The sequence below is a fragment of the Leopardus geoffroyi genome, chromosome E2 (genome assembly GCF_018350155.1).
Source record: "Leopardus geoffroyi isolate Oge1 chromosome E2, O.geoffroyi_Oge1_pat1.0, whole genome shotgun sequence".
Taxonomy (NCBI): Eukaryota; Metazoa; Chordata; class Mammalia; order Carnivora; family Felidae; genus Leopardus; species Leopardus geoffroyi.
The window spans coordinates 43743896-43771778 of NC_059335.1; the positions used below are offsets into that span (position 1 = coordinate 43743896).

At 45.2% G+C, this 27883-nt stretch overlaps 1 protein-coding gene across 6 annotated transcripts in view; it reads left to right on the forward strand.

Annotated features, from left to right (window-relative positions):
• Positions 1 to 811: 811 nt before the first annotated feature.
• SLC7A6 (solute carrier family 7 member 6) overlaps positions 812 to 27883 on the forward strand; it is a 35959-nt gene continuing 8887 nt past the window's right edge. Inside the window, exons 1-6 of one of the 6 annotated variants that reach the window (XM_045443287.1) lie at positions 812 to 1044; positions 13073 to 13628; positions 23416 to 23541; positions 25434 to 25578; positions 26265 to 26388; positions 26598 to 26701. In XM_045443287.1, coding sequence (XP_045299243.1) covers positions 13109 to 13628; positions 23416 to 23541; positions 25434 to 25578; positions 26265 to 26388; positions 26598 to 26701 — 1019 coding nt within the window. In that variant the 5' untranslated portion in view covers positions 812 to 1044; positions 13073 to 13108. Of the gene's footprint in view, positions 1045 to 1270; positions 1293 to 2697; positions 2721 to 2813; positions 2982 to 11321; positions 11573 to 13072; positions 13629 to 23415; positions 23542 to 25433; positions 25579 to 26264; positions 26389 to 26597; positions 26702 to 27883 lie in introns of those variants that run through there. The other 5 variants (XM_045443293.1, XM_045443291.1, XM_045443288.1 and 2 more) reach the window with 5 other exon arrangements.

The window sequence follows — 27883 nt, forward strand, 5'->3', positions numbered from 1 at the left end:
CATTCTCATGTGTATTTTAGGAGCAATCCCTACCCTATGGGGATGGGTTAGAGGGAGCAGGGTAGGGATTGGGAGGCTACTATAACTGGGGAGAAGAAAACCATGAGAAAACCTGCAGGTCTTTGGGGGGCAGGAGGAGGAAGCTTCCAGGGTGCTGCCCATCTCTGGCTGCATCATTGGGTGATGCAGAGCAGGAGATTGGGTATGGTCAGTCTCAAACTATAGGATGTGCAGGTGTAAACACGTGTCTGTGGGAAATGACTCCATGGCCCAGGAGAGAGCTATGGCTTAAGGTTGTGGACAGGAAGCTAAGGGGGAAGGCTCAGCTGTCCAAGAGGTCAGAGAGACCCTAGAAGAGCCCCAGAGCTACCAGAAGGAAAGGACCCCTAGAAGGAGATGGTGAAGCAGCAGCCGAGGTAGAGGGAGAGGATAGGAGGGTGCAGCTCCCCCAAGAGAGTGTCAGTAGGGTCAGACAAGCTAAGGATCAAAAAATGTCCCCCAGCCTGAGCCCTAGGGAGGCGGGGGGTTGGTTACAGAAGCCAGTTAGTGTCCATGTGTCTGCTGAGGGTTCGATGGATGGGAGCTGGGCTGAGCTAGGAGTTTGGGAGAAAACGTCTTGGGTCTGTGTCTTCCTAGGGTGCGTAGCGGAGGGGTTGGCTGAGAACGAGGTATGGAGGCTATCTAGCGCAACTTGTGTAAGCTGTATGGCCAACAGCCATAAAGGAACAGGCTGCGGGGGCCATTTAGAGCGAGGGTGGTTGGGCCCAGGTCACGGCCCGCCTGGGGACAGGCAGCCAAGTGCACGCAGACGTCGGGACGGCACACCGAGCAGGGCCTTCTGATCCCTGAGGCCGCCGCGATGCCCCCTAGTCCCAGAGGCGCCGCCGCCTGCGGACTCAGCACGGAACTAGGCGTCCTGTCCCGACGCGGCGCGCGCTGTCGCGATCCGGCGGCGCGTGACGTGGCGGGGGCGGGGCCTCAGCGGCCCCGGCGGCCGTGGCGGTCGAGCTACTGAGCATCCTGTCGGCGCTTGGCTACTGCGAGGTAACGGGCCGCGGGCGGGCGCGCGGGGGACGCGGGGCCGGGGCCGGGGGCCGCGTCCTGGAGGCCGAACTCTCCGCGCCGCCGCAGTCGCCGCGTGCGGAATTCGGGCCCGCCAAACCCTGCGCGGGGCGGGCGGGCGAGCGGCACGTGAGAGACGCCGCGGTGAGAGCGTGCCAGAGGGTGACGCTTTGCGTGTAAGAGGGACCGCGAGCGTGAGGGTGGCTCCAGGAGTGTAGGGAACCCTGAGTGTAAGACTGAGCGTGTCAGACTGTGTGTGTGTGTGTGTGTGTGTGTGTGTGTGTGAGCGACCCCCCTGAGTCTGAGGGTGACTGTGAGTGTGCAAGAAAGACCCTGAGTGAGAAGATGACGCCGAGAGTGTGTGAGATGATGCTGACAGTACGGGAGAGACTTTGGTGTGAAGGAGACTCGGTGTGCGTGAGGCACACCCCCCTCCCCCCCAGACTAGCGGGAGGCTGTGTGTGAAACCCAGAGCCTGAGGGTGATTCTCTGAGCGTGTGAGGGTGGTTCCAGGAGTGTGCGAGAGACTGAGAGGGAGACTCTGGCGACAGAGGCCCCGAGTGTGACGCTGTGTAAGAGACTGAGAGGTGCTCCAGGGTGAGCGTGACAGGAAGAAAGCGAGCCTGTGCTGTGAGAAACTCTGCAAGCGAGAAAGACGGTGTGCAAGACTCTGAGGATGTCCTGCAGGATCAGAGCTTGGGATGCTGCGAGATTGTCTGGGTGTGTGTGTGGGGGGGGGGGGGGGGGCTTGCAGGGCTAGGGAACCGCGTGCTGCTGCCATGAAGCCTCCTCCTCCCGTCTCATGTCCTGTCATCTTGTTTGATCATCTCACGTTGTAAATGGAAAGAGATATTTGTAAAACATTGAGAATTCTTCACTAAGCGCTAGGCAAACAGTGTGGGTACCACGTTGTGTAATGGTCGGTATAAATAGGAATCAATATTTAACAGACGTTTTTGAGTACCTCTTGTGTGCACTGGGCTGTGGGCTTGGTGACACAGTTCAAAAGAATTCAGTCTCTGCCCTTGATGGGGGAAAAAAAGCACTGCCAGCGAATCTAGCATCGTGTTAGCAGAATGCTCAGCCATCTGGTGCTTCTCTGAGAGGTGCTCCCTGATTTGAAGATCTGGGGGCAGCAGACTTTTGAAAGTCTGAGTGCTTCCTGAGCTCATTTTCGTCTCTCTTTGCTTGCTGTGAAGCCCTTAGGAGGAAGCTGCCCAGGCTGCCTACTTTGCTAAGGTGCTGTTGTGCGCTCACGGCTTTTGCTTCCCAACTTTGGTCTCAGACTGTCATTTGAGTTCTTATATTTGATTTCCCTCTCCTGACAAGTATGTGGAAAACCACAAACCCAGTTTTTCCCTGTCTTTCTTCTTCTCTCTCTGGCTGCGGACATATTTTTGTTGCAGACCAGAAGTAAATACCAGTTATGTGACTTATCTCCTTGGCACTTCTTGGTACAGGAAATTTCCTGACCTCTGTCTTGTGCGCTTCCTGCTGTAGCCTCCAGGATGTGGATATGTTTCTACAAAAGTGACGCAAACAGTGCTCACAGGACCTGGGACTCCGGGAGCAGCAGCAGTCTAGATATGCATGATTTGAGATGACCGAGCTACTTCTCTGACACATGTGTGGGCTGGTGGCTTCAGTTACACTCCACTGTGAGTGTGATGGAACTTCTCAGTTGAGAATGCTGTCCCTGCCAGGCATATAAAACATACATTTTACAAAGGGAGATATCCAGCTGCTTATTAGGCTCGTTTTTTGATAAGCTGCCTCTTACTCTTTGTTGCAGAGGTTAAGTGGCCAAGACAGACAGGTGGAATTAGGCCTTGATGTGGAGGCTTCATTTTCTTCTCAATACCTGACCCTTCATAATGAGGCAGCTTATGGAAGTGTGATGTTTGTTCATTTCCTCACAGGTGAATGTTGTTGCTCTGTCCTCTGTTAACTTTCTTGGATCTTTGTGATTTGTAAAGAATTTCAGTTATTTTTGCACACTATGAACAGGATACTAGTGATGAGAATGGCTCATCTATAATTAAAAATTATATAACACTGTATTATATAAATTGGATATATATTAAATTATATCTTTTTCTAAAGAGTAATTGTGGTGGTTTACAATGAAAGATACTTGCAATGAGGTTGTTAAAAAGAAATTGAAAACCAAAGTCATGGAAAAGAATAGATACCATGTACTGTTGAAAGTAAGGTTATCTGTTCACTGTGATTGGGAACTGAATTGGATCTTGAGTTTCCTATTTTCTTAGGTAAAAAGATAAATATAGAGTCACATCACTTTTTTGTTTTATAGGAGTGTAAGTATGTGTGTGTATATTATATAGATACAGTTAAACATTAAGAAAATTAATGTATACTAATTGTGGAAAATATATAAAGCTCAGAGGTGTATAGAAAAGAGAGTCCTCTATATTTTTACCACAGTTTTGAGGGGTGCCTGGGTGGTTCAGTTGGTTGGGCGACCGACTTCGGCTCAGGTCATGATCTCACAGTTTGTGAGTTTGAGCCCTGCGTCGGGCTTTGTGCTGACAGCTCAGAGCCTGGAACCTGCTTGGGATTCTGTGTCTGCCCTCTCTCTAGCCCTCCCCTGCTCACACTCTGTGTCTCTCTGTCTCTCAATAGTAAATAAACGTTAACAAAATTAAAAAAAAAAAAAAAGATTTTGATATTTTTCTCAACAGCATTTTCCCTCATAGTTACCTATTGTAAAAGAGATTTTAAATCCAGCTTGTAAAGTATTCCTTGTAATTGAACTCGGAAAGATTCTTTTTTCCTCCTGAAATTACATGTGATAGTTTCATGGTTAAGTTTTCATGAAGCAGTTTTAGTGGTCTGATGAATTCCTTTATTATCTGCTTAGAGGAGCCTGTAAAATAGTACGAAAACCTGCTAGAAAACGGCATTGTGCCCTTACAGGCAGGGTTTAAGACTAGTTTTTCAAAACAGGAACTTATACGGTACACTGAATGATTTAAAGGAAATTGTCTTAGGTAGTGATTTTAGAGACTGCGTGAGAGAGACTGAGAATCCAATACTGTTTGTGATCTTCACATACCGATTTTTCTTATCAATTGGATAAAAACTGAAGACAGAAGGATAGCCAGTTCAGAGAGGGTGATCTGGTAAGATTTTGTTGTACACTCTTCCCCCCAGATACCAGGCTACTTAGCTGGAGATAGTGGCTTAGTTATGAGCTCCTTGATTTTCATCCCATTTCTGTGGGGATAGGATAAACAATGCATCTCACAGATAAGGATTGCCTTTTTGAGAATGTATGTAGATACTGTGGCAACTAATTAAATGTACTTGAATTCAAAACCATTATTGTAGTCATAGTTGCTTTTTATCCTTTTTTTCCTCTTTCATCATCTAAAGAACAAGTACTTTGACGAAATGATAAGAACCACCATCTCAGACTGAATTCTCTGAATGATCACTTCATTTAGTTAAGCCTTGTTTGTTTGTTGTTCTGGCAAGCAGGTGAGTAGGTGGCTCAAGGTGTTAGACTTTTAGTAGGGTTTGTTGTGTATTTTCTCTTTTAGCTATTTTTTGTCCTTGGTATTTATTTATTTATATTTTTTGTGGGGGGAGAGAGATAGAGAGTGAGCGGGGGAGGGGTAGAGAGAGAGAAGGAGATAGAGAATCCCAAGCAGGCTCCTGGCTGTCAGTGCAAAGCCCATTGTGGGGCTCAAACTCACAAACCACGAGACCATGACCTGAGCTGAAATCAAGAGTCAGATGCTTAACCGACTGAGCCATCCAGGTGCCCCTGTTCTTGGTATATTTTTATGGAGTGATCACAGATTGAGTACTAAGCCTGTGCTGGGCCTTGTACTGGTTGCTGTTAAAACAGACAAGGAACTTACTAACTAGTTGGGAGAGACTGAAGGTAAGTAAATGCAACAGAATGAGGTGGCTGCTAAGGCAGAAGTATGTATTAGAAACCTTACAGACACAAAGAGATAGGTGGAGAAAGATGGCAGCCAGGATGTTGGGGAAAAGGTGAGAGAAGTAGGGTGTTAGAAGCAGAGGCTCAGTACGAACAAAGGTGTGTTTGTCTGATGGGCTCTAGGAACCTGGACTATTCCAGGTTCTGGAAGCTGCAAGGAATTTAGTGTGATAGGACCTTGGGTGGGACAGCGGGGGTTGGAGGTAGGGGTAGGTGTGGGGGGGTGTAGTGATAAGGACCTGATAAGTAGGTTGGAATTGGTCTTAAAGGCCTCAGGTAGCACCTGAGGGAGGGTTCCTAACTGTGCTCTGATACCAACAGAGTAGATAGTAGGGTTGATACTCTGTTGTGAAATTTGAGGAGCCAAAGTAGTGTTTTTCCTGCTAGAAGGCTGCCTCCTACCCCTAGCCTGCCCCCCCCCCCCCCCCCCCCCCCCCCCCCCCCCCGTCTCCTGGATGGAGGTAAACCCTATTGCAGTTGCCAGTTTTTGTTTGTTTTTCTCAGAAGTCACATAATTACTTAGACAAGAGCTATGTTGTTGGCACATTCCGTTTTCAGGTCTTCTAGATCTTGCTGATTTTTTTAAAGTAGGCTCCACATGCAGTGTGGGACTTGAACTCATGACCCTGAGATTAAAAGTCAAATGCTCTACTGACTGAGCCAACCAGGTACCCCTCAATCTTGCTAATTTTATGTCTATTCTAGTGACAACTGAGAGAGGTACTTTGAAGTCTCCAACTATAATTGTAGATTTGTGTATTTCTCTTTTTAGATATGTATCACTTTATGTATTTTGAAACTTTGTTGTTGGAGGAAATATATATTTAGAATTGTTTTCTTGATGAATTGACTTCTTTATCCCTAGCAGTATTTCTTATTCTGAAGTTTATTTTATATAATGGTACTATAGCTACTCCATCTTTCTTTTGATTAGTGTTTGCATGGTTTATTTTTTTCCTATCGTTTTACCTATAGTTTACTTATGTCTTTATATTTAAAGCAGGTTTCTTGTAGACTACATGTTGGGTTTTGCATTTTTATCTGTCAGTATCTGTTTTTTAGTTGGTATGTTTAGATCATTTATATTTCATGTTATTATTGAGATGGTTGGATTAAAATCTTCCTTCTTGCTACTTGTCTTCTGCTTCTATTAGTTCCATGTATCTTTTTTTCTGCTTTCTTAAAAAATTTCTATTATTTAAGTATAGTTGATATACAACATTATGTTAGTTGCACAACATGGTGATTCCACAATTCAATGCATGCTCACCACGATAAATATGGTTACCATTTGTCACCATACACCATTACTACAATATTAACTGTATTCTCTATGCTGTACTTTTCATCTGCGTCTTATTTATTTTATTATTTTTAAGTTTATTTATTTATTTTGAGGGGGGGAAGTGGGGAGAGAGAGAATCCCAAGCAGGCCCCACACTGTCAGTGCAGATCTTGTGAAATGACGACCTAAGCTGAAATCAAGAATTGGGTGCTTAACTGACTGAGCCACCCAAGCACCCCTGGAAGTTTGTGCATCTTAATCCCCTTCACTTGTTTTGCTTATCCCCTCACTTCCCTCCCCTCTGGCAACCACCAGTTTGATTTCTGTAGTTATGAGTCCCTTTCTTTGTTGTTGTTTGTTTTGTTTTTTAGGTAAGTGTGATAATATGACATTTATTTTTCTCTGACCTAGTTCACTTACTTTTGGTTTGTGTATTTTTTATGTTTTATTTCCACTGTTGGCTTGTTATTTACACCCCTTCTTTTAATCTTTTTAGTTTAGTTTAGTTTTTAATATTTACCTATTTTGAAGGAGAGAATGCATGTGGGGGAGGAGTAGAGAGAGAGGAGAGAGAGAATCCCAAGCAGGTTCTGGTGCTGTCAAACCAGAGCCCAAAACAGACCTCAGACTCACAAACTGTGACATTATGACCTGAGCTGAAATCAAGAGTCAGATGCTTACCCAACTGAGCCACCTAGGTGCCCCTTTAGTTTAGTTTTTTTTTTTTTTTTTTTCAACGTTTATTTATTTTTGGGACAGAGAGAGACAGAGCATGAACGGGGGAGGGGCAGAGAGAGAGGGAGACACAGAATCGGAAACAGGCTCCAGGCCCTGAGCCATCAGCCCAGAGCCCGACGCGGGGCTCGAACTCACGGACCGTGAGATCGTGACCTGGCTGAAGTCGGACGCTTAACCGGCTGCGCCACCCAGGCGCCCCTAGTTTAGTTTTTTTTAAGTAATGTTACATTATTTCACATATGAGAACCTTACAACAGTATAATTTCCAATTCTTCGTTGTCTTTGTGCTGTCATTGTCATACATTTCACTTTCATATATGCTATAAATCCACAATTCACTGCTAGTGAATTTTTACTTGAGGCAGTCAACTATATTCTACAGCAATTAAATGGCCCCCCAAAAAAGTATTTTTTTTATATTTACCATAGACCATTTGATACTGTTCTAGGTTTTAACTTTTTTTCCCGTTTTGACTCTTGTGGTTTTCATCTCTCTGCTGAAATTTCACCTGTTTATGTATGCTGCCCAACTTTTCCATTAGAGCATTTAATGTATTAATCATAGTTATTTTGTATTTTATATTTTTATGTTTTGAGAGAGAGGGAGAGTATGCGCGCACACGAGCAGGGGAGGGACAGAGGGAGAGAGTATCTTTTATTTTAAGTTTTTTTTTTTTTTTTTTTTTGACAGAGAAAGAGAGTACACTCACAAGCACTCATAAGCAGGGGAGGGACAGAGACCGATGTGGGGCTCGAACTCACAAACTGTTAGATCATGACCCTAGCCAAGATCAAGAGTCAGATGTTTAACGGACTGCACGCCTAGGCACCCCAAGGGAGAGAGAGAATCTTAAGCAGACCCCATGCCCCGCGTGGTGCCCGAGGAGGGCCTCAATCTCTTGACTGTGAGATATGACCAGAGCCTTAGATGCTTAAAAGACTGAGCCATCCAGGGGCCCCAATCATAGTTAGTTAGTTAGTCAGTTAGTTATTTTCAGGAGTAGAATTCGGTGATTCATCACTTTCATACAACACCTAGTGCTCATCATAACACGTGCCCTCCTAATACCCATCATCCGTCTAGCCCATCTCCTACCCCCTTTCCTCCATCAACCCTGAGTTGGGTTTGGGTTTTGTTGTTCTTGTGGTTACCTTAGGTGCACACATGGCTTCAAATTCCTCTGGTGTTCCCTTGCGCTTAGCATTGGTTTGCTGGAGGAGGGAGGGTTTTTCTTCAATGTTTATGCTTTGCCCTCAGCTTTAGGTCTTTTTGTTGTTGTTGTTGTTGCTGGGTGCTTGCATACCTGGTGGTGGGGAGCAGGGATTCTCTGTTGTCTTGGTTCAGCCTCAGTCTTAGGCAGGCCCTGTTTTTCTGGATCTGAGTGGGGGGAGAAAAGGGAGGGGTGTGGATCTTTTTGGTGATCCTGCTCTTGGCCCAGAGGTAGGCTATCATTAATGGTCTGGATCAGAATGTCCTGCCTTCCCCCAGGAATAAAGGTTGTTTTATTTTTCTTTCACCCTGCCCTAGCTGCCTTGGGAGTGGCAGAGTTTTGCCACTCTTTCCCCAGCAGTGTTAAGATTTTTATTCTAGGGGCGCCTGGGTGGCTCAGTCGGTTGGGCGCCCGACTTCGGCTCAGGTCATGATCTCTGTCTGTGAGTTTGAGCCCTGCGTCGGGCTCAGTGCTGATAGCTCAGAGCCTGGAGCCTGTTTCAGATTCTGTGTCTCCCTCTCTCTGTCCCTCCCCCGTTCATGCTCTGTCTCTCTCTGTCTCAAAAATAAATAAACGTTAAAAAAAAAAAAAAGATTTTTATTCTAGAGAGGGCACCTGGTGGACCTTTGTATTTTTCCTGGAATAGTGATTGCTTTCCTTCTCCAGACTAGCACTACGGAGAGGCTATCTCTGGCCTCCTGCCTAGTATTTTTTATGCGCATCCAATCCACAGAGATCTGTGGAGAAGAAACGTCTAAGTGTCTATGCTCTTGCTAACCCACACTAGACCTTTATTATTGTTTTTTTTTTTTTAAGTTTTATTTATTTATTTTGAGACACAGAGAGAGAGAGCAAGCAGGGAGGGACAGAGAAAGAGAGGGAGAGAGAGAATTCCAGGCAGGCTCAGTACTGTCAGTGCAGGTGGGGCTTGAACTCCCAAACTGTGATATCATGACCTGAGCCAAAATAATGAGTCAGACACTTAAGCCACCCACGTGCCCCTAACCCATGCTAGACCTTTAGTAATTCATTAAAAATTATACCTGAATTCTACTTACCTGCCTGTATATTGGTCCCACCATTCTCCCTCTGCCACAGACCAGCCAGACCTTACATCTCTCCGTGGAGGTGCCTTTTTTTTCTTAAATTTCAGTCCACTTGGTTGCCCTGTAACCTTAGCTCTCTGATGGCTTCAAGAAAAGTCACAGCTTTTGATGTAAGAAACAAAGCTGAGGAACTGTAGATAAAATTAAATATATAACCCACTGCCCATTGACTGATATTTGAGATAGGCAGAGTATGACATTCTTTCAGGAACTCCCAACTATCTTAATGTTTATACTTTGCTAGAGGGAAAAACAACCTTAGCTTGACAATACCTAGGCCCCTAGGATCCTGTGTGTCTTTAGCATATGAAAGTCTGTCTGGAAACCTCCAGGTACCTTTTACCTTCCCCAACTCCCAAGTATAAGATTGGTTCCTCCGCACAAGCCCAGTGCAGCTCTTTCTGTCCACAGGTCCTGTCCCTGTGCTTTAATGAAACTACCTTTTTTATACTGAAGACATACCAAGAATTCTTTCTTAGCCGTCATCTCCAAACCCCAACACTCCAAACCATATCAGTTATGTAGATTATTTGGCTTTTTCTTGTCGTTGGAGTGGGAGTGATGCTTTCACCGTCTTTCTACATCTTAAATCTAATTTGTGATTAAATATATATTTGGTCTTCATCAACTGTTTCTAGACACAGCTCCTATAATTTCCTATATAAGAGCCATAGGGGCTTTTTGTTATAATATTTGTGTTTGTTCTCAATTCCTGAAATAGTTCAAGGGCAATAAAGGTGAAATGGATGTCTTTTGTTATTTATATAACAATCCCCTTTCAACCATATTTTTGGAAAACATCTTGATCTCCTAAGGATGGAGGCTGGTTGCTAGAGGAACCAGACCAGTGATTAGGAGATTGGTAACTTAGGTTCAGTCTGACCTCTGGGGAGGGGAGAGGGGCTGGAGATTGAGTCAATCTCTAATGGCCAATGATTTTCATCAATCATGCCTTTGTAATGAAGCCTCCTTAAAAATCCCATAAGGAGAGAGTTTAGAGAGCTCCCAGGTTGGTGAACAGGTGGAGGTGCTGGGTGAGTAGCGGCTTGCTCAGAGAGAGCATGGAAAGTCAACACCCCTTTCCATATACCTTGCCCTAAGCATCTTTTCCATCTGGCCGTTTCTGAGTTATATCCTTTTTATTTTTTTATTTCTTATTTTTTTTAATGTTTATTTGTTTTTGAGGGAGAGAGAGACAGAGCATGATGGGAAGGGGGCAGAGAGAGAGGGAGACACAGAATCTGAAGCAGGCTTCAGGCTCTGAGCTGACAGCACAGAGCCCTACCTGGGGCTGGAACTCACAAGCTGTGAGATCATGACCTGACTGAGCCACTCAGGTGCCCCCCCTGAATTATATCTTTTTTTAATAAACTGGTAATCTAGTAAGTAAACTGTTTTTCTGTGAGCCACTCGAACAAATTAATTGAACCCAAGGAGGGGGCAGTGGGACCCTTCAATTTATAGCCAGGCATATTGGAAGCCCTGGTAACAACCTGAACCTGCATTTGGCATCGGAAGAGGGGAAAGTTTTGTGGGACCGAGCTCTTAACCTGTGAGATCTCCAGGTGGATAGTGTCAGGAGTAAGTTAAGTGTTGCAAAATTGCTTGATGTGTGGAAAACCATACATCTGGTGTCAGAAGTCCAAACAAGAATGTGTGGGAGCCCCAGCCTCCTCCCGCCAGCTAGCTAGGGTTTGATGGAATAGGGGAGAGGCTGGAATGGGCACTGGGACCAGGGACCAGGTTTCTCTGCTTGCCCTGGGTTGAATTGGGTGGAAAAAGGCAATCTAGATCTCTCTGCACCTGACTCATGGGAGAATATAAGCTCCTCTGCTATTTTCAAGTTTGTTTTCATGGTTGCTTTGGCTCAGCTGACAGACACGTGAAAACAAGTATGTTCCCACGTGTCTGTGCCTGCAGAGGGAAACCTGCATGGCTTGGTGCTAGGAGTGAAAGGAAGAGTGGTGCTGCCTTAAAGCCAGTTCTCATCTAACCGGAGGTAGGCTGGCTCCACTCTGGGAGTGAGAGAAGGCTTATCAGTGCCCAGAGGAGTTTTTTCACTTCGTCTCCAATCCAGACTCTGGAAGGGGACCGGAACAGGTAAGGCAGGAGTTTTGGATGGAGCTGTGGAGACTGGAGTTTTCCCTGAGAACTACTTACTCTTGAGTGGCTGTGGTTCCCTTACTCTGAGCTCCATGAGGTAAGGTTCTGGCATCTCCATCTTTGTTAAGTAGATGAGAGGCTTCTGGGAAGATGATGTACTGATCTCATTCTTATCCCTGGAAATTATCTCTGTGACCTTAAAAGACTGACTCCTGGGTGCGAATCAAACGGCTTACAGGACTCCTTTATCCAGAACATGAGGGGGGAGTAAATAGGTGATCTGAATTCCTGATTCCTGGGGCATAGGAAGGTTCTTGTCTTCCTCTGACAGATTCTGGGTTCTTTATATGAAGATTGGTGTGGAGTCTAATCTTCCTGAGGTTTCTGGACTGGCCCAACTCTAAACCAAAAGTAGTAGTGTGTGTGCCATCTCCATATAGGATGCCTTCCGATGCCAGGTCTGTGGATAAGAAAAGTCATGTAGCTCCGATTGAGTGTCAGAATTCCTGGGTCCTATTCTGGGAGAATCTCTTTGCAACCCAGATGGTAGTGAGAGGTACATGCTGAAAAGGAAAACAAATAAACAGATAGCAGTTGAGCCCCAGGTTACGGTGCCCTCTGTGTGTTCTTTCTCCATCTGGTCTTGTTGTAGAAAAAGAGATGTGTTGAATGGGGAAAGCAGCAATGAGGGAAGTAAGGTGGAAGTGGTGGACTTAGCAACACACAGGTGTGTATTTTCACGAAGATCCTCTCCTTGGTCTAGTCTTTGAAATGGCCCTGGTCTTAGCATCTTCCTAGTCCTTCTCACCACCTGCTCATATTCTTTTGTGTTTTTTGCTGGCCTGAGAGTAGCTACAGACTTCTCTGCATGTGGCTAGATACTGCAGGAGTTCCTGTTTATGTTTGGATGGAGGTGAGTGGGTTTGGGCAGTGAGGGACCTATCAGGCTGGCTAGGGCTATGAACCTGGTGCTGGGAGTTTGGTCTCTGCAGGTCAGGTTTGCAGCTTGTTGTTGTTGTTGTTTTTAAGTTTATTTATTTATTTTGAGAGAGAAAGAAAGAGAGAATCCGAGGCAGGCTCTGCACTGTCAGCACAGAGCCCCAGAGCCCAATTGGTGCTTGAACTGATGAACCGTGGATCATGACCTGAGCCGAAATCAATTGCTAGATGCTTAACTGACTGAGCCACCCAGGCACCCCTGGTTTGCAGGTTTTAAACTGACCAAACTAGACTCTGTAGCTCAGGGGTTAGAGCACTGGTCTCATAAACTAACCAGACTAAAACCTATACCTTAGGGAGAATCCGTGCTATGGCTAGGCCTAATGCCAACCTAATGGCTGGGTGTCAAGCCAGGTACCTCTTGTTGGAAGTTGCCATCGCCTGAACCCTGTCATTGTCATCTTTCTTGGGAGCACTAGATGTCTGCCTACCTCCATTTATTTCTCTGTGTCCTGTGGTGGGAACTGATACAAGGTCATTGTATTTAGATCTATGTGCAAGGCATGCCATTCCTACAAAAGAGGTTGGCTTTGCAGTTCTCTAAACCAGAGACTCACCAGCTCCTGCCCTAGACTAATACATTTATATTCTTTGCCAGGCCACAGGAAACATAAGTGTGAAGGAGACATTTGCCATGGAAGCCAGGGAGCTGGAGAGCCCCACGCCAACCTACCATCTCATTCCTGAGGCCAGCCAGCCCAGAGAGAAAGATGTCAGCATGCAACCTCAACGGACCATGGAAACTATGCAGCTAAAAAAGGAGATCTCTCTGTTGAATGGGGTCAGCCTGGTGGTGGGCAACATGATTGGCTCAGGAATCTTTGTCTCACCCAAAGGCGTGCTGGTATACACTGCCTCCTATGGGTTGTCACTAGTCATATGGGCCATTGGTGGGCTTTTCTCAGTTGTTGGTGCCCTTTGCTATGCGGAGCTGGGGACTACCATCACCAAGTCTGGGGCCAGCTATGCTTATATTCTAGAAGCTTTTGGGGGCTTCATTGCCTTCATTCGCCTTTGGGCCTCCTTGCTAATTGTTGAACCCACCAGTCAGGCCATCATTGCCATCACCTTCGCCAACTACATCATTCAGCCCTCGTTCCCCACCTGTGATCCCCCGTACCTGGCCTGCCGTCTCCTCGCTGCTGCTTGCATATGTAAGTCTGGGGTTTAGTGGGAAAGTATGTTTGAGGATGTGGGTTCCTTTAATAATGCTAATGGTACCTCATATTTGAACAGTATATTTTGCTTTATGGGAGGAAGAGAGGCATCTTACCTTTTGAAGAAGTAATTTCACCAAAGCCATTTAACCCTGAGAGATAAGTAAGGGTAAGGGATAGAGATGAGAGAAATTTGAGTCTGTTTGTGGCTTTTGGTGCCTCACATTCCTTCAACTCTTGACTGTTACAGAGTTCTGTGCTCCAGTCTATGTGACAGGTTGGTGCATGTCTTATTTTTTTTGTCTTATCAGATGTTTTGATTGGAGTCAATAGCACTACTTGTGGCTTAACCCAGAAAAAAACCTCAGTGCTGAGGACTTTATTTTGCTTCCCAGCTTTTTATCTTAATCCAGTTAAAAAAAAAGAAAACAAACCAGTTTAGAGGCTGAGAAAAGAGCTTCTCTAGATTGTTGGGGGTGGGGGGTGAGGGGGTCCCAAGGTGTTACCCATCAGGCCCACAGGACTACTGCTCCCTGCCACTTCCACTCTTTGCAGCCCATTGTGTTTTCTTTTTTTTTTTTTTTTTTTTAATTTTTTAAATGTTTATTTTTTGAGAGAGAGAGACAGAACATGAGCATGGGAGAGGCAGAGAGAGAAGACACAGAATCCTAAACAGGCTCCAGGCTCTGAGCTGTCAGCACAGAGCCCGACACGGGGCTCAAACCCACAAACTGTGAGATCACGACCTGAGCTGAAGTCAGATGCTTGACCGACTGAGCCACTCAGGTGCCCCTCTTTGCAGCCCATTCTAAGCAGCAGGCACCACACCAAAATGGCTTTTTCCCATTGGTGTTTCAGATTTCTTTACACTGACTTTGTAAACAAGCTCTGCTTGTGGCCAGTGACAGGAAGGTGGCTTCTAGCCCATATTTGGGTTTCTGAGGACAGAACCTGAGAGATTCCAGTTCATCCCTCTTTATTTTCCTTTTTCTCTTACGAGGTGGTGAAGAGTGATTCTGCCTAAAGTCACTGAAAAGAAAGAAGATTGCTGTGAATTTACAGTCTTGTAGAGCTAGTGCTTTAGCTGAGAAGTGGCCCAGAATTCCCTGTGTTCCTTAAGCACTGTGCTGCCAGAAGCACTTAATTATACTCTGTCCTTTCCGTATCTCTGCTTGCAAAAGCTTTGGCAGTGTGTGTAGTTTATCCACAGTGTTAAAAATAGGCTGAGAGTACCTTGGAGTTAGCAATAAAGGATTGTACTGTACACTGGGCCTCCTGACTTTAAGGATTTGTTACAGACAAATGTTAAAGGGAACCCCTCCACATATAGCCCCAGGAAGAGGGAAAGTGGGTACTCAGCTGTATTGTATGTCTGGTAGAGTCTGGCTAGGGGAACTCTGGCCAGACTGAGTTGTCTAGAAAAAGAATAATTTTCTGGGGTGCCTGGGTGGCTCAGTCAGTTAAACATCTGACTTTGGCTTAGGTCATGATCTCACAGTTCCTGGGTTTGAGCCCCACATCAGGCTGTCTGCTGAGAGAGCCTGCTTCAGGTCCTCTCTCCCTCCTGCCCTCTCTCTACCCCTTCCCTGCTCTCAGTCTCTCTCAGTTTCAAAAAATAATAATAATTTTCTGATTACAAAATATGTTAGGGGGTGCCTAGGTGGTGGCTCATTTGGTTAAGTATCTGGCTCTTGATTTCGGCTCAGGTCATGATCTCATGGGTTCATGAAATTGAGCCCTGCGTTGGGCTTTGCACTGACAGAGTGGAGCCCGCTTAGGATTCTCTCTCCCTCTCTCTCTGCCCCTCCCCCTCTCTCAAAATAAATAAACATTAAAGAAAAAATAAAATAAAATGTATTCATTAAGGAGAAAATTAACTTGACCACAAATCACCCATAATCTACCACCAAAAGATGAGCACTTTTAATAGTTAAACCATGTCTTCGTTTCTTTCTTTTTATAGAATTGGTATCATACTTTGCATATAACTTTATATTCTGCATTTTAAATTTAGTATATCATTTTTTTTTTCGTTTTGTGGAATGTTCTTCAAAAGAAACATTTTTTAAAGTAGTGTCTCTTTTACTATTATTGTTTAGAGGTAATATGTAATGTTACAAGCACTTTGAAAATGCAAAAAAATAGAAAAAAGAAAAGAAAAATCACCCATAATTTTAACTCCCAGAGAACTATTGCTGCTATTTGTGTGAAATGCCTGTGGTATTTTTTTTTTTCCCGTGCTTATCTCATTTTTTACAAGTACTTTTGAGATCATACTCTGTGTGGTTTGTATAATACTTTTAAAAATTTAATATTTAATCCCTTTCATGATATATTCTTAGAAAACATGGTTTAGGGACACATAAGTAGGTTCCTGGCAGTGTGGTATAGTGGTTAAGATCACAGGCTCCCATGCCAGACTGGGATTGATTCCAGCTTTACCAGCTGTTTTTCTAGCTGTTAACCTTAGAGTAGTTAGTTAACTGTTGCTTTGGTCTTCTCATTTGTAAAATGGAAATATCAATTGTACCTACTGAAAAGATGTTTGTGAGGAGTAAATGAATCAATACATGTATAGTACTTCTCTGTGTCTGGCATATAGTAAGTGTTCTGTAATATCATTATAAATAATATTGCTGTGGGAGTCTTTGTATATATAGTTTCAGAGTTTCTGCATCTTTTTTTAGGGTAGAATTATACAAGAGAAATACTTGTGTCTAAAGAAATAAACTGTTTTAAGATTCTTCATGTGTTACCCAATTTTCTTCTAGAAGGTTTTGTGAGTTTGTGCTCTTATCTAAGCAACTGAGAGTGCCTGTGCATTGGTCTCGTGTTGGCCTTAGGGTGAATTCCAAAAATAACCAAGTCAAAGGACACCTCTATATATAATTTTTCATGTGCAAAAGATTTTTATTTGCTAAATCCTTTTTCCTTTATGATTTTCCTCATTGTTTTTGTGCTTAGGAAGCCCATCCCCATATCAGGAACTGCTCTTTTGATTGGAGAAGAGACCTCACTTCTTAGAAGTGCAGTCATAGCATCTGTAGCTGCTTTTATTCAAGTGTACTTTTACCCAGAGTACTCAGGATCAGAATTCCTTCAAGCCCCTATCCTAGAAGCCCAGGCTTTTTCACAATGCATGTCTGTAGGCAGGAAATTGTCAGAGACGGGCCGAAGTTATAAAACCATGTCTCATTCTAACTGACAAGACTTTGGAGTTCAGCTTGCTCCTCTTCTTGGAACTTAGGGTGTAGAATCAGGCTGATGCATCATCTAACAAATCTGGAATGTGCTGAAGGGAGTCTCTTTGGGCAGGGGTGGCAGTGAGAGCGACGTGGTCTTAAGAGACAAAAATTTGGAAGAAACCAATTAGGTCATAATTAAGGGGGAAACCCCCAAAATCTGCACTTGTAACCATGGTGAAATTTAGGTGGGATAGGATAATTAAGTTAGTCTAAAATTGAGATATGAGAGGGGTCCACATTGTTGTTTGGGAGACTGTCTACAGAAATTATAACCATGCCAAGCTAGACAATTAAAGTTCCATTCTAGAAGAAAGGGCCCAGATAGTCTCCGTATAACAACTCCAGGTCAGAGCTGCAAGCTGGTGCTCCATGGGCCAGACTTGACCCACAGATATATTTGTTTGGCCTCGTGTTGTAAGCAATTTTGAATTACTTGCCAAAATATGAAAATCAGGACTGGACCTTTCTTTTGAAAAACCAAAAGTTCTGGTAACCTTGGACCCACATTCCTTACTGACACAATCAGCTGCCTTTGAGTAGTGGTTGCTCTCTTTAAAGGAGCACACACTCTTTAGTCTGCTACAGCCCTCCACTCCCTCTTGTTTTATACCCCGACATTCTTAACATTGCTCACTTGTATTACCTACTTGGACCTTGAAGGTGTTACTGATTCAAATCCTGGCTTTATAGCAGCCCCTTACCCTATTCCCAGGTTACACTGGCAGAGAGATCCTAGCAACTTTTTTTTAAATTGCAGGCTATTTTAGCAACTTACTATCCTAGGGCAGTGGTTCTCAACCGGAGGTGAGTTTGTCCCCCAGGAGGCATTTGGCAAGGTCTGGAGAGATTTTTGGTTGCCACACCTGCTGGGAAGGGGTGCTACTGGTATCTAGTGGGCAGAAGCCAGATCTTATAAAGTACAAGCATCTTATAAAGTATAAGACAGCCTCATACAATTAAGCCTTTTCTAGCCCCAAATGTCAATAGTGCCGAGGTTGAGAAACTCTATTCTAAAGGTGCATTCTACTCATATCTGTGCTGGGAGCTTGGACTCTTCTGTGGTGGGTGGGGCCTCAGGCTGCCAATTGGACTCAGTATGCTTAGAGGCTCTTACTCACTTATGGGACTGTAGGGGAAAATGGCAGTTCTTGAGGTCCATAGGTCCCTTCTCTGGCCAGGTGACCAGCAGTATTCTTGATAACTCAGGTGCCCAGGAGTACTTGATTTGATTGCGATGTTTCTGTCTTAGGTATTGTCATTCTGTTTATCTTTGTGGGATCCTGCCTGTTGTGTAGGCTCACACGTATCATTGGAGATTATTTGCTGTAAAGGTTTCAGTATAGAAGTCATTCAGCATTGACACTGGCATCAAAGCAGAGGCTTGCTCACACTGAGATCCATTTCCCCCACCCTCCACCCCCCATGGTTTGTTTGGCAAGGCCCACAGTGAAGAAGAGCTGGAGGAGGAGGAGCAGGAGCTGGAGGAGATGGGGGAGGGAGACTGCCAAGGGGGAGATGAGTGAAGAAACACCGTATAATTCCTGAATAACTTTCTGTTGTCTCTTGCTGTCTTAGGCACTGGCGTGGCCAGGGTTCTGAGAAGGAAGGGTATGCTCCCCTTTATTGGTCAGTTGTTGCTATGGATAGACAGCTTTCATGTTCTGAAAGTGACAGGCCTCAGAAGGACTGGGTCTTTAGCAGTACAAAGACCCTGGAGTCTACCCCTGTATAGAGCATGAATGGTTTGATAATAAGAGTAAATGTGTATATCTGTGTAATTAAAAACAAGAGGGGGTGCCTGAGTGCCTAAGTTGGTTAAGCGTCTGACTCTTGATCTCAGCTCAGGTCATGATCTCAGGGCTTGTGGGTTTGAGCCCTGCATTGGGCTCAGTGTTTACAGCCTGGAGTCTGCTTGGGATTCTCTCTCTCTCCCTCTCTCTCTTTGCCCCTTCCCGCTTGTTCATGAGCACACACATATATTCTCTCTAAATAAATAAATAAATAAATAAATAAACAAACAAACAAACTTTAAGGAAACAAACAAGGGGGTTTCTTAACAAGGCATATACCTGACATATTCATATGCATCCTGAGAGGTAGCTCCAGATTCCAGGATTTACATTTGGAAGGGTTTACTTCTCCTGGACTGTTGTACATTTTTCTCCTAATGTATTTGTAGATGATCTCTCTCCTGCTTTTTTTCTTCTTCTGCCTTGTAGCTGCTGTTGTTAAGGATTGCACTCCTGTGTCCTTGAGTGCCCCTTAGTAACACCCAGCTTGTTTGTGGGAGGAATTGGAAGGGTTCCTTCCTTTCCCTGTTGCTGTGGGAAAAGGGAGCTGTGACTATCAGCATAACTGGGACTATAGCTGCAGATTGCCAAGTCATCTCCTCATCAGAAAGAGAATATGAGAGGCACAGTTCTGTCGTAGGGCACATGTATTATCCAGGATGAATTTCGGCTTCAAAAAACTGAAAACCGAAAGCAGTATGGCTCAAATATATTGAAGTTTATTTCTCTCACATATTAAAAGTTTATTTATCTCACAGCATTGTGGGGCTGGTAGGATGACTTTATAGTTTTTCGGGGAGCCAGGTTCCTTCCTTCTGCTTTACTGCTCTGCCATCTTCAGCATGCGACTTCCACCTAGCTGGTGGTCCAAGATGGCTACTCATGCTCTAGCTGTCAAGTCTGCACTGTAGCTGATACAGAGAACAAAGAAAGGCATGTGCTGCTCTTCAAACAGACTTCCTGAGGTCTTATTTATATGAATGTTTGCTTACATCCCTGGGGCAAGAACTTAGTTATCTGGCCATACCTTCCTGTGGAGAGAGGCTGGGAAATGTCAACTTTATTTTGGGCGGCCATGACTGCGCTAAAATTTCTATTACTGAGGAAAAAATGGAAGAAGAGATATTAAAAGATAACTAGCAGTTTTTGCCACAGAGAGACTTTAGGGATTTGTTTCTGCTTTGGGGTTGGGTATGGATCTGCTAAAGCCCCTAGAGACTGAAGACCCTCACATGGACCCCACACTTGCTGGTACAGGCTTTCCAGCCAGGAAATGAGATCGGGAGAAGAGGGAAGTCTTGGATGTTGGAATTGTGGTAGTTGCATCTGAGCACCTGGCCTCCAGGCTCAGCTTTGTGCTTAAGCCCTGACAGAATCTATGGTGCTAGATGGGGTTGGGAATTTGGGGAGGCTTGAAGGGGTGGGATCAGATAGTGATATGTTTCTTACTTAATTAAAATCAGGAAAACCTTAAGGGGACTTGGCTTCTGCATGGTAGACTGTTCTTGGAGCTCCCTGTTCTCTGGCAGGGCTGAGAGTATGGTGAAGCAAGTAAGGCTCCGGGCACAGCATTTAAGGATGCACTCACTCTGGGGGTGTCTGGGTGGTCCATTGGTTAAGAGTCCGACTCTTGGTTTCGGCTCAGGTCATGATCTAGCAGTTGGTAAGTATGAGCCCCGCCCTGACGATGCAGAGCCTGCTCAGGATTCTCTCTCTTTCTGCCCCTCCCCTGCTCCTGCTCTCTCTCTTCCCTTCTCTGTCTCAAAAAATAAATAAATAAACTTAAAAAAAAAAAAAAAGAAAAAAAGGATGCACTCATTCTGAGGTTCTCCAGGCCATCCTGAAAGTGAGCACCTCCTTAAATTTTGTGTCCCAGACACCCTCCTTACCTCACCCTACTTCTGGCCTTGCTCCCTGGCTACACGTTGTTTTAGATTAAGTATTTTAATTTTTACTGAGGAAGAAGCATTTATGCATGGTAAATAACAGTGTAAAACAGTGTACAATGGAAAAAGTGTCTCTCCCTCACCAGAGCTTTGCTCCTCTTCCCCAGAGGCAACCACTGTGACCAGGCTCTTTTGTATCTTTCCAGCTGTCATTCAGAAGGGGCTCTGAGGGGATTTCCACGAAGAGCTGCCTTCTTTCACTTATTGGCAGGAGTCATTGAATTGCACTATGTGCAATATTTACTTCTGTGCTGAGAGGATCAAGCCAGGGGGGAGATTTGTAGCAGGATGGAGGGAAAGAGAAGGAACAGGAGTGAGAGGGAGTGCCTGTCAGTGGGGCTGTGGAGTATGCCTTCTTTTCTCCCCCATCTTGCAGCCACATCTTGGTGCTGTAAGGCACAAGCACGGTGAGCACAGCTAGGGCATCGTGAGATAGTCTCTTTCTTTGTGTGTATGTCCGTCTTTTTGTCTGTCACTCTTTTTGTCCCTTCTCTCTGTCTCTCTTGGTCTGTCTCTTATCTCTCTCTCCCCTGTCTTCTGTGTATTTCTGCATCTTTCTCTGTTAGTCTTTTTCTCACAAGCTGCACACCCTCTCACCTCTGCTTCTTTTCATAGTTGTTTCCTTCCTCTGCTTTTTTGTGGTTTTTGTTCCTCTGTTACAAGGGCCTGTATGTACCTTCGACTTGCTGTGTCTCCCAACTCTGCTACTGTTAGATAGATTCCATTTCTTGCTGCCCCACTCTGTGTTCCTGGGAAAGACAATTGAATAGGTTCACCTTGGGTGATCAGCTGTGATAGGTGGGGGGGGGGGGCAATTCCCAAGAAGGTGCCTGGCAGATACCTCAAAATATGCTTACTGTGTTGGATAGGGGTCTGTGGATTACTTGTGGCTATTAACTTGGTAATCCTTATGCTAGCTGATCTAGGCTTAACCCCCACAGAGAACTTGGATTAGCAGGGCAGGTCCCTGGGAAGACCTGCCAGCAACATGCATTCCTTTGGCCTTCCCTCCTCTTTGACCATTGCCTTCCTCCATCCCCCATATGACTAACTAGTGAGCACCTGTATCATTTGCCAGAGTACTGAGTGAAAGGTCTTTAAGGGCTATGGAGGCTGTTTAGCCACCATGTTTATTTCCACAGGCTCTAGGCTCCCTCACATCTGAGTAGAGAAATGTCAACTTTCTGACAATTGCCTCACTCTAGGGAATTGGTGATTAAGTGAAAGTCATCACCATCTTTTTTTTTAATGTTTATTTTTGAGAGAGAGAGAGTGTGTGTGGGTGCGTGCAAGTGCAAGTGGGGAGGGGCAGAGAGAGAGAATTTCAACTGGGTCCGCACTGTCAGTGGGGAGCCTGACATGGGGCTTGAACTGATGAACCGCAAAGACCATGACCTGAGCCGAAATCAAGAGTTGGATGCTCAACCGACTGAGCCACCCAGACACTCCAAAGTTCATCAACATCTTGATTCCAACCAGAGTTTATCAGTTCCCCTCTTTGCTTGGCAATAAGCTTAAGAAAATGATATGCTTTTGTTTCCCCCTAATAGTTGTGGTCTTCTATGGGCACATGCCCAAGGGGGAGACCTTCATGAGACAGATGTCCGTATGACCATAGCATGAGTTACTAAGCTGTGCTGTGAAGTGGGAATGCCATAGGGTTCAGGGAGAGAGAGCTCAGTGAGGGGCTGCCTGGTATATTTGGGGAAGGTTTTACAGAGGAGGTGGGGATTTAGCTAGATCTTGAAAGTGGGAGTTGTTGGCTGTGGCAGGAGGAGGAAGAAAGGACATTTCTTTTAAATGTATATATGGCACCAGTAAGAAGAGAGTTTGGCTGAAGGAGAGAGTGCAAAATGGGTAGGAGTAGGTGGAGGCAGCCTGGAGGATGAACCCAAAAGATTTTGTAATAATGTTTGAGGTTCACATAAAAGTTCTATTGTTGGAGGCTTAGAGCAGTACTTAGCAGTGTCACTGTGGAGCCTCTTGTATTCTGTTCTTGTGTCTTCCTGGTGGGTCAGAGCAGTCCCTGTTTAGCAACAGTAAGGTGCTGGGACACTCTGCATAGGGCCCAGATATCACTGATGTCCACGAAGAGCTGGAACGTAAAGCCAGCAGTGCAGACAGGAGCCTAGAGAATGTCCAAGCAAGCTTCGTTTTGCATGGGCCTCACTGAGAATCAGGAGGTTTGGATAGAAATGGAGGGGGTGGATGGGGAGGGGGTCCTTGTAAGCTTAGGAATGGTGGTTAGCCTTATCTATAAAATGGGAATAGGAACACCTGTATTTTAAGGTTGTGAGAATTAATCGAGAGGATGCATGTGGAATTGTCAGGTACATAACAGGCTTTTAAAAATATATACTTACATGCAAAACATTGTCTCTCTAATTCCTAGGTGACTTGCCACTTGTATTTAAATTCACCTCATTTATTGATGGACCTCTCTTGTCCCCACTTTCTAATGTGGCCATGGAAATGTTTTGTGCCTTGGGTGGCTTGGAACCTTGGGAGTCTGAGTGGGGAAGGGTGGGTGAAATCCATTATTTCTGGGCCTGGGGGCAATTTCCAAAAATGATTCTGGCTGTCAGAATTAATGAATATGTGTTAATGCATGCCTTTGTATCTTAACTTGTCAACAGTGATGGGCAGATGGTGGATGTCCCTCCATTTGCCTGTTCTTGTGGTTCTGACTCGATCATTGGCCCCTTTGGTTTTAGTTAGGGCAGAAGTGATGCTCTCTAAGGAGAGGTTGGGTCACTGTGCCCTCAGCTCAAGCCTACCAGTGATTTTATGTTTTTCCTTCTAGGTCTGCTAACATTTGTCAACTGTGCCTATGTCAAGTGGGGCACACGTGTGCAGGACACGTTCACTTATGCCAAGGTCTTAGCACTCATTGCCATCATTATCATGGGCCTCGTTAAACTGTGCCAGGGTAAGATGGGCCTGGGCTTGGAAGGAGGGTGAATGACTCCAGGAATTCGTGTGGATTTCCTGAGGAGGACATGGGAAATCTTGGCTTAACTGATCAGCTCATTCTATGTATATCCTAGACTGTCATTGAGAGTAAGACATCTGTTCCTGGGCTCCTTGGACCAGGCTGGCTTGGCCAACTGAACATGAGTCAGTCCCTCCCTCAGGGCTGTTTTCCCTTTGTGGAGGCTGGGAACATTGCAAGAAGGCAGCTGAGAGCCTAGGAATTCTTGAAACCTGGGTCGTGTGTAATTGGGTCATAAATGTAGCTGATGGGGATAGAGTGAGCCCTGTTGTGGCCCTGTTTTTGGTCTGTGACTGCCAGGCAGCAAGTAGGAAGACTTGGCCCTCCTTGAGAGGAGTGGGAAGGTGTGCATAGAAGGTGGATGGAATGTAGAAATGAGTGGTTATTTTGGAGTCTTTACTTTTTGCTCTTATTTAGCATTTGAACCCAAAGTCAGCTCTCAGCAAAATATTAAAATAGTATGAAGCACTGGCTTTCCTACATGTTGGCTTTAGAAAGCTTTTCATTCCTGAATCAGAGTAAACTAGCAGGGAGGGTAAAAGACCTCATGAGGTCTCCTGAGCTCTTAGGGAAGTCCTGTGGTGTCTTTGGCCAAGGATATCTCAGTCACTTACTTAGCAACCCAGTTCTATATTGTGTGTCTCTAAACTCAGCTGTGTTTACATTTACCAGGGAGAGGTGAGACCCCCTTCTCAGATCTATTGGTTTTGGAATTCAGAAAGCTCTGTTTTCAAGTGCCTTTGGTGATTCTGGTCCAGTACCTTGGCATATGTGCCAAGTTAGTACAGCCAGCCATCTGGATGTCCCTGGAGTGTCAGGAACATCTCAGGTCAAATTGGGTAGCTGAATTAGCCTCCTACCAAGATCTGTGCCTTAGGAAACCACTGCTGTGAATGATGACTGACACCTCTCGGGCATGAAAACCCCTATTTTCCCTTCTCTTGCTGCACACCCATCCCTTTTTGATACATTGAAGGAATAGGTCTGCTTTTTGCAGGGGATTACAGCAGGCTTCCTTAGAAGTATGGATCTTGTAAGAAAAAAAAAAAAGTATGGATCTTGTTTAAAAAACCTCCAGTGTGTCTAGAAGGTCTCTCTTCTGGGCAACTGGGTGCTGCTCCCTTGGCTTTCAACTGTGCGGGCTCCAGATGCCTCCAAGGAGAACGACAGGTGCCTAGGCTGGCTCTCCACGGGTGGAAGTGGCTTAGGCCTACCCCAGGCGCAGTGAGAGATAAGAAGACCCCAGTTCCTACATAGCCTGTGATTTCCTGCTGCATGCAACCGCAGCCCCTGCAGTTAGAGCAACAGAGTTCCCTCCATGAGAATGAAAAAACTGACCACATTGTGCAGTGGTCTTGGCCAAAAGAGATAGTTCCACAGGAAGGTCTAATTGTTAGTTAAAAATGTAAAACAGGGTTATTTCTAAAAATAGGAAGAACTCTGGCCTACCATGAGGTCACTTGGAAATTCAGCAGAGCTTTGGAAAAGGTGTTATCGCTTCAGAAGGCAGCCAGGAATGTTTTTGTTTTTCTGAGATTATGTAATTTTGCTAAAGGAATATGAACTTTCTTGAGGGAGTGGGTGGGGTGATAAAGTACATGGAGCTGGTGGTTGTTCTTTTGGTGTTAAATTATGTTTTTTTTCTTCCCTCTGCCCGCTTGCTTTTCCCTTCTTTTCTTGACCCTCCTCTTTTTTTCTCCCCTCTTCACTTCCTCTTTCTTACTGCCTCTCCCTGTTCTTCCTCTTCTCCCTATACCTTCCATCTCTCCCCTCCTTCTTCCTCTTCCTTCTCCCTGAACCCCGTCCCCTACCTGCCTTTGCCCCCACAGGACACTCTGAGCACTTTCAGGATGCCTTTGAGGGTTCCTCCTGGGACATGGGAGACCTCTCTCTCGCCCTCTACTCTGCCCTCTTCTCTTACTCAGGTTGGGACACCCTTAATTTTGTAACAGAAGAAATCAAAAACCCAGAAAGGTAACGGTGGGATCACACTCTTTCCCCCCAACTTGGCTGGAACTCCTGCTAATAGTGGGCACACTTGCCCTCCTCCCTCTCCTCCTTTCTCTTTCTCTCATTCCTTCTTCTCCCTACTGCCCTTTCTCTAGCTTGGAGGAATTAGGGGGTAAGCTGGGAATGAGTGAAGGTGGGAAAGCCCCTGGCTCCTCACCCTCAGGTTTACACTGAAGGACCCCCAGGGTCCTTGCTCAAGGAGAGGTCCTTCAGTGGGCAGTAGCTGACCCAGCTGGGGCTAAGGTGTTAGAACCTCGTCTCTGGTGCTGACACTGAGGCCTGAGGAGCCAGGAGCTTATTCTGGGCAGCCAGTTCCCCAGCCTGACCTCCAGTCCCTGGAGGACACTGCTCCTCCTTCAATGGGGTCCATTGGTCCTATTGTGGTGAGGATCAAATACTGATCCCCAGCTATCCTCACAGAGAAGGGTTTCTCTCTCCCCCTCTCCTTCTCCCTCTCTCCCTCGCTCTCTCTGTTTCTCCACGGAAAGGGCATGGGATTCATATCCACCTTTGACCATGTGGGGAAGAGGAGCCTGCCTCAAAGATTTAGAACCAGGGAACTGTTAAACTTCAGAAAAATCCTTGGGTTAACTTTTTTTGACTCCAAGGATAGTTGATTCTAGGTAGTCCTGTCTCACTTGTCCTGACAGAAATTTGCCCCTGGCCATTGGGATTTCTATGCCAATTGTGACGCTCATCTACATCCTGACCAATGTGGCCTATTACACAGTGCTGAGCATTTCAGATGTCCTTGACAGTGATGCTGTGGCTGTGGTGAGTACCCATTTGCTCATCACCTTTTCATACTGAATGGCTCAATCTTTCTTTCTGCAGCCATTCCGGTTCTGCAGGGTGGGATGATGGGTCTAGGTTAGAGGGTGGGTGGGCTGCTCAGTAGTGATGGCATTTGTCCTGACAGCATAGGTACAGGAGGCTTATGAAAGCCTGTCCTGTGCTGAGTGCCTTCTGTGCTCTGCCCTCAGACATTTGCTGACCAGACATTTGGCATGTTCAGCTGGACCATTCCTATTGCCGTTGCCCTGTCCTGCTTTGGGGGCCTCAATGCGTCTATCTTTGCTTCATCAAGGTACTGTGTTTCTGCCTTACCAATAACAGACTGCGGTATTTAATCCCCTCAGGCTCTAGGTGAGCCTGTAAGAGCCCTTCTTTCTCTTGGATATATAGGGTGTATGTGTGTGTAAGCTAATGTGCATGCATATGCTTGCCTTTGTGCAAACATTGTGTGCTTGAAGCTCACACTTCCATCTGAGACGAGGACAAACTGGTTAGAGGTAGAGCGGAGGAAGGTCGTAGCTTGGAGTAGTGATCCTGTCAGGGACTATACTCTAGGCTCCTAGAGTGGGTTATCTGCAGCCCCAGGATTCATTCCTTTAGAAGATTATTATTGAGCACTTGCTGTGTACCAGGTATTAGTACAGGATAACTCTGCCCCTCATTTCAAAAACACTAAGGCTGGCAGGTAGGCTCTTGCTCTCCTCTCTACATAGTGACTTATCTATAGGAGCACTTGTCTTTCCTCCTGTTTCAGAGAAAAGAGCAGTTCTGCTTTTCCAGGCTCACTCTGGGTTCTAGTACCACCCTCTTCTTTAGCATTTTGCTTCATCACTTGGCCCTTCTCTTTGGTGGATGTTCAGTTGGAGCCAGCTCTGCGCTTCTCTCATCTCTACTTAGTGAAATCACAAAACAACTTTTCTTATCTCCCTTCTTCCTTATGGACACACTTCTTGAGGGAATAGTATGCATTTTTACTGTCAGTCATTTTTCTAACCACTATACTTTGGCTTCTACTACCTAAAAAAATGTTCTTATTACCAGTGTACCTGTGTACATTGTGTACCAGTGACCTCCTTCTTAGCCTGCTTTTAGTCCTTATCCTACTGGATCCCCAAAGCAAGTGATGCTTGCCACCCTCTACTTCTGAAACTATTCCTGTGACTCTGTGACTCTCTGATATCTGAGAGAAAGGCTTCTTTCCCGATTTCTCTTCCACTCACCTTATAAACGTTGCTGTCCCAGGACTGGGAGTGTAATAGATATTCAATAGATATTTTCTGCATGAACAGATAAGATGAACTAATAAAATAGTTTCATCCTGTTTATTTTTCTTACTAGTTTTGACACCCCAGTCCATGTACCTGGGGTCTCCCTAGGGTAACCAGAATAATAGAGAAATCAAAGTCTTATAAAACAGTATGGTGTCATCTTCCCTTGCTTCAGCCTGGTGTGGCCAGCGTTGCACCAGATGTGA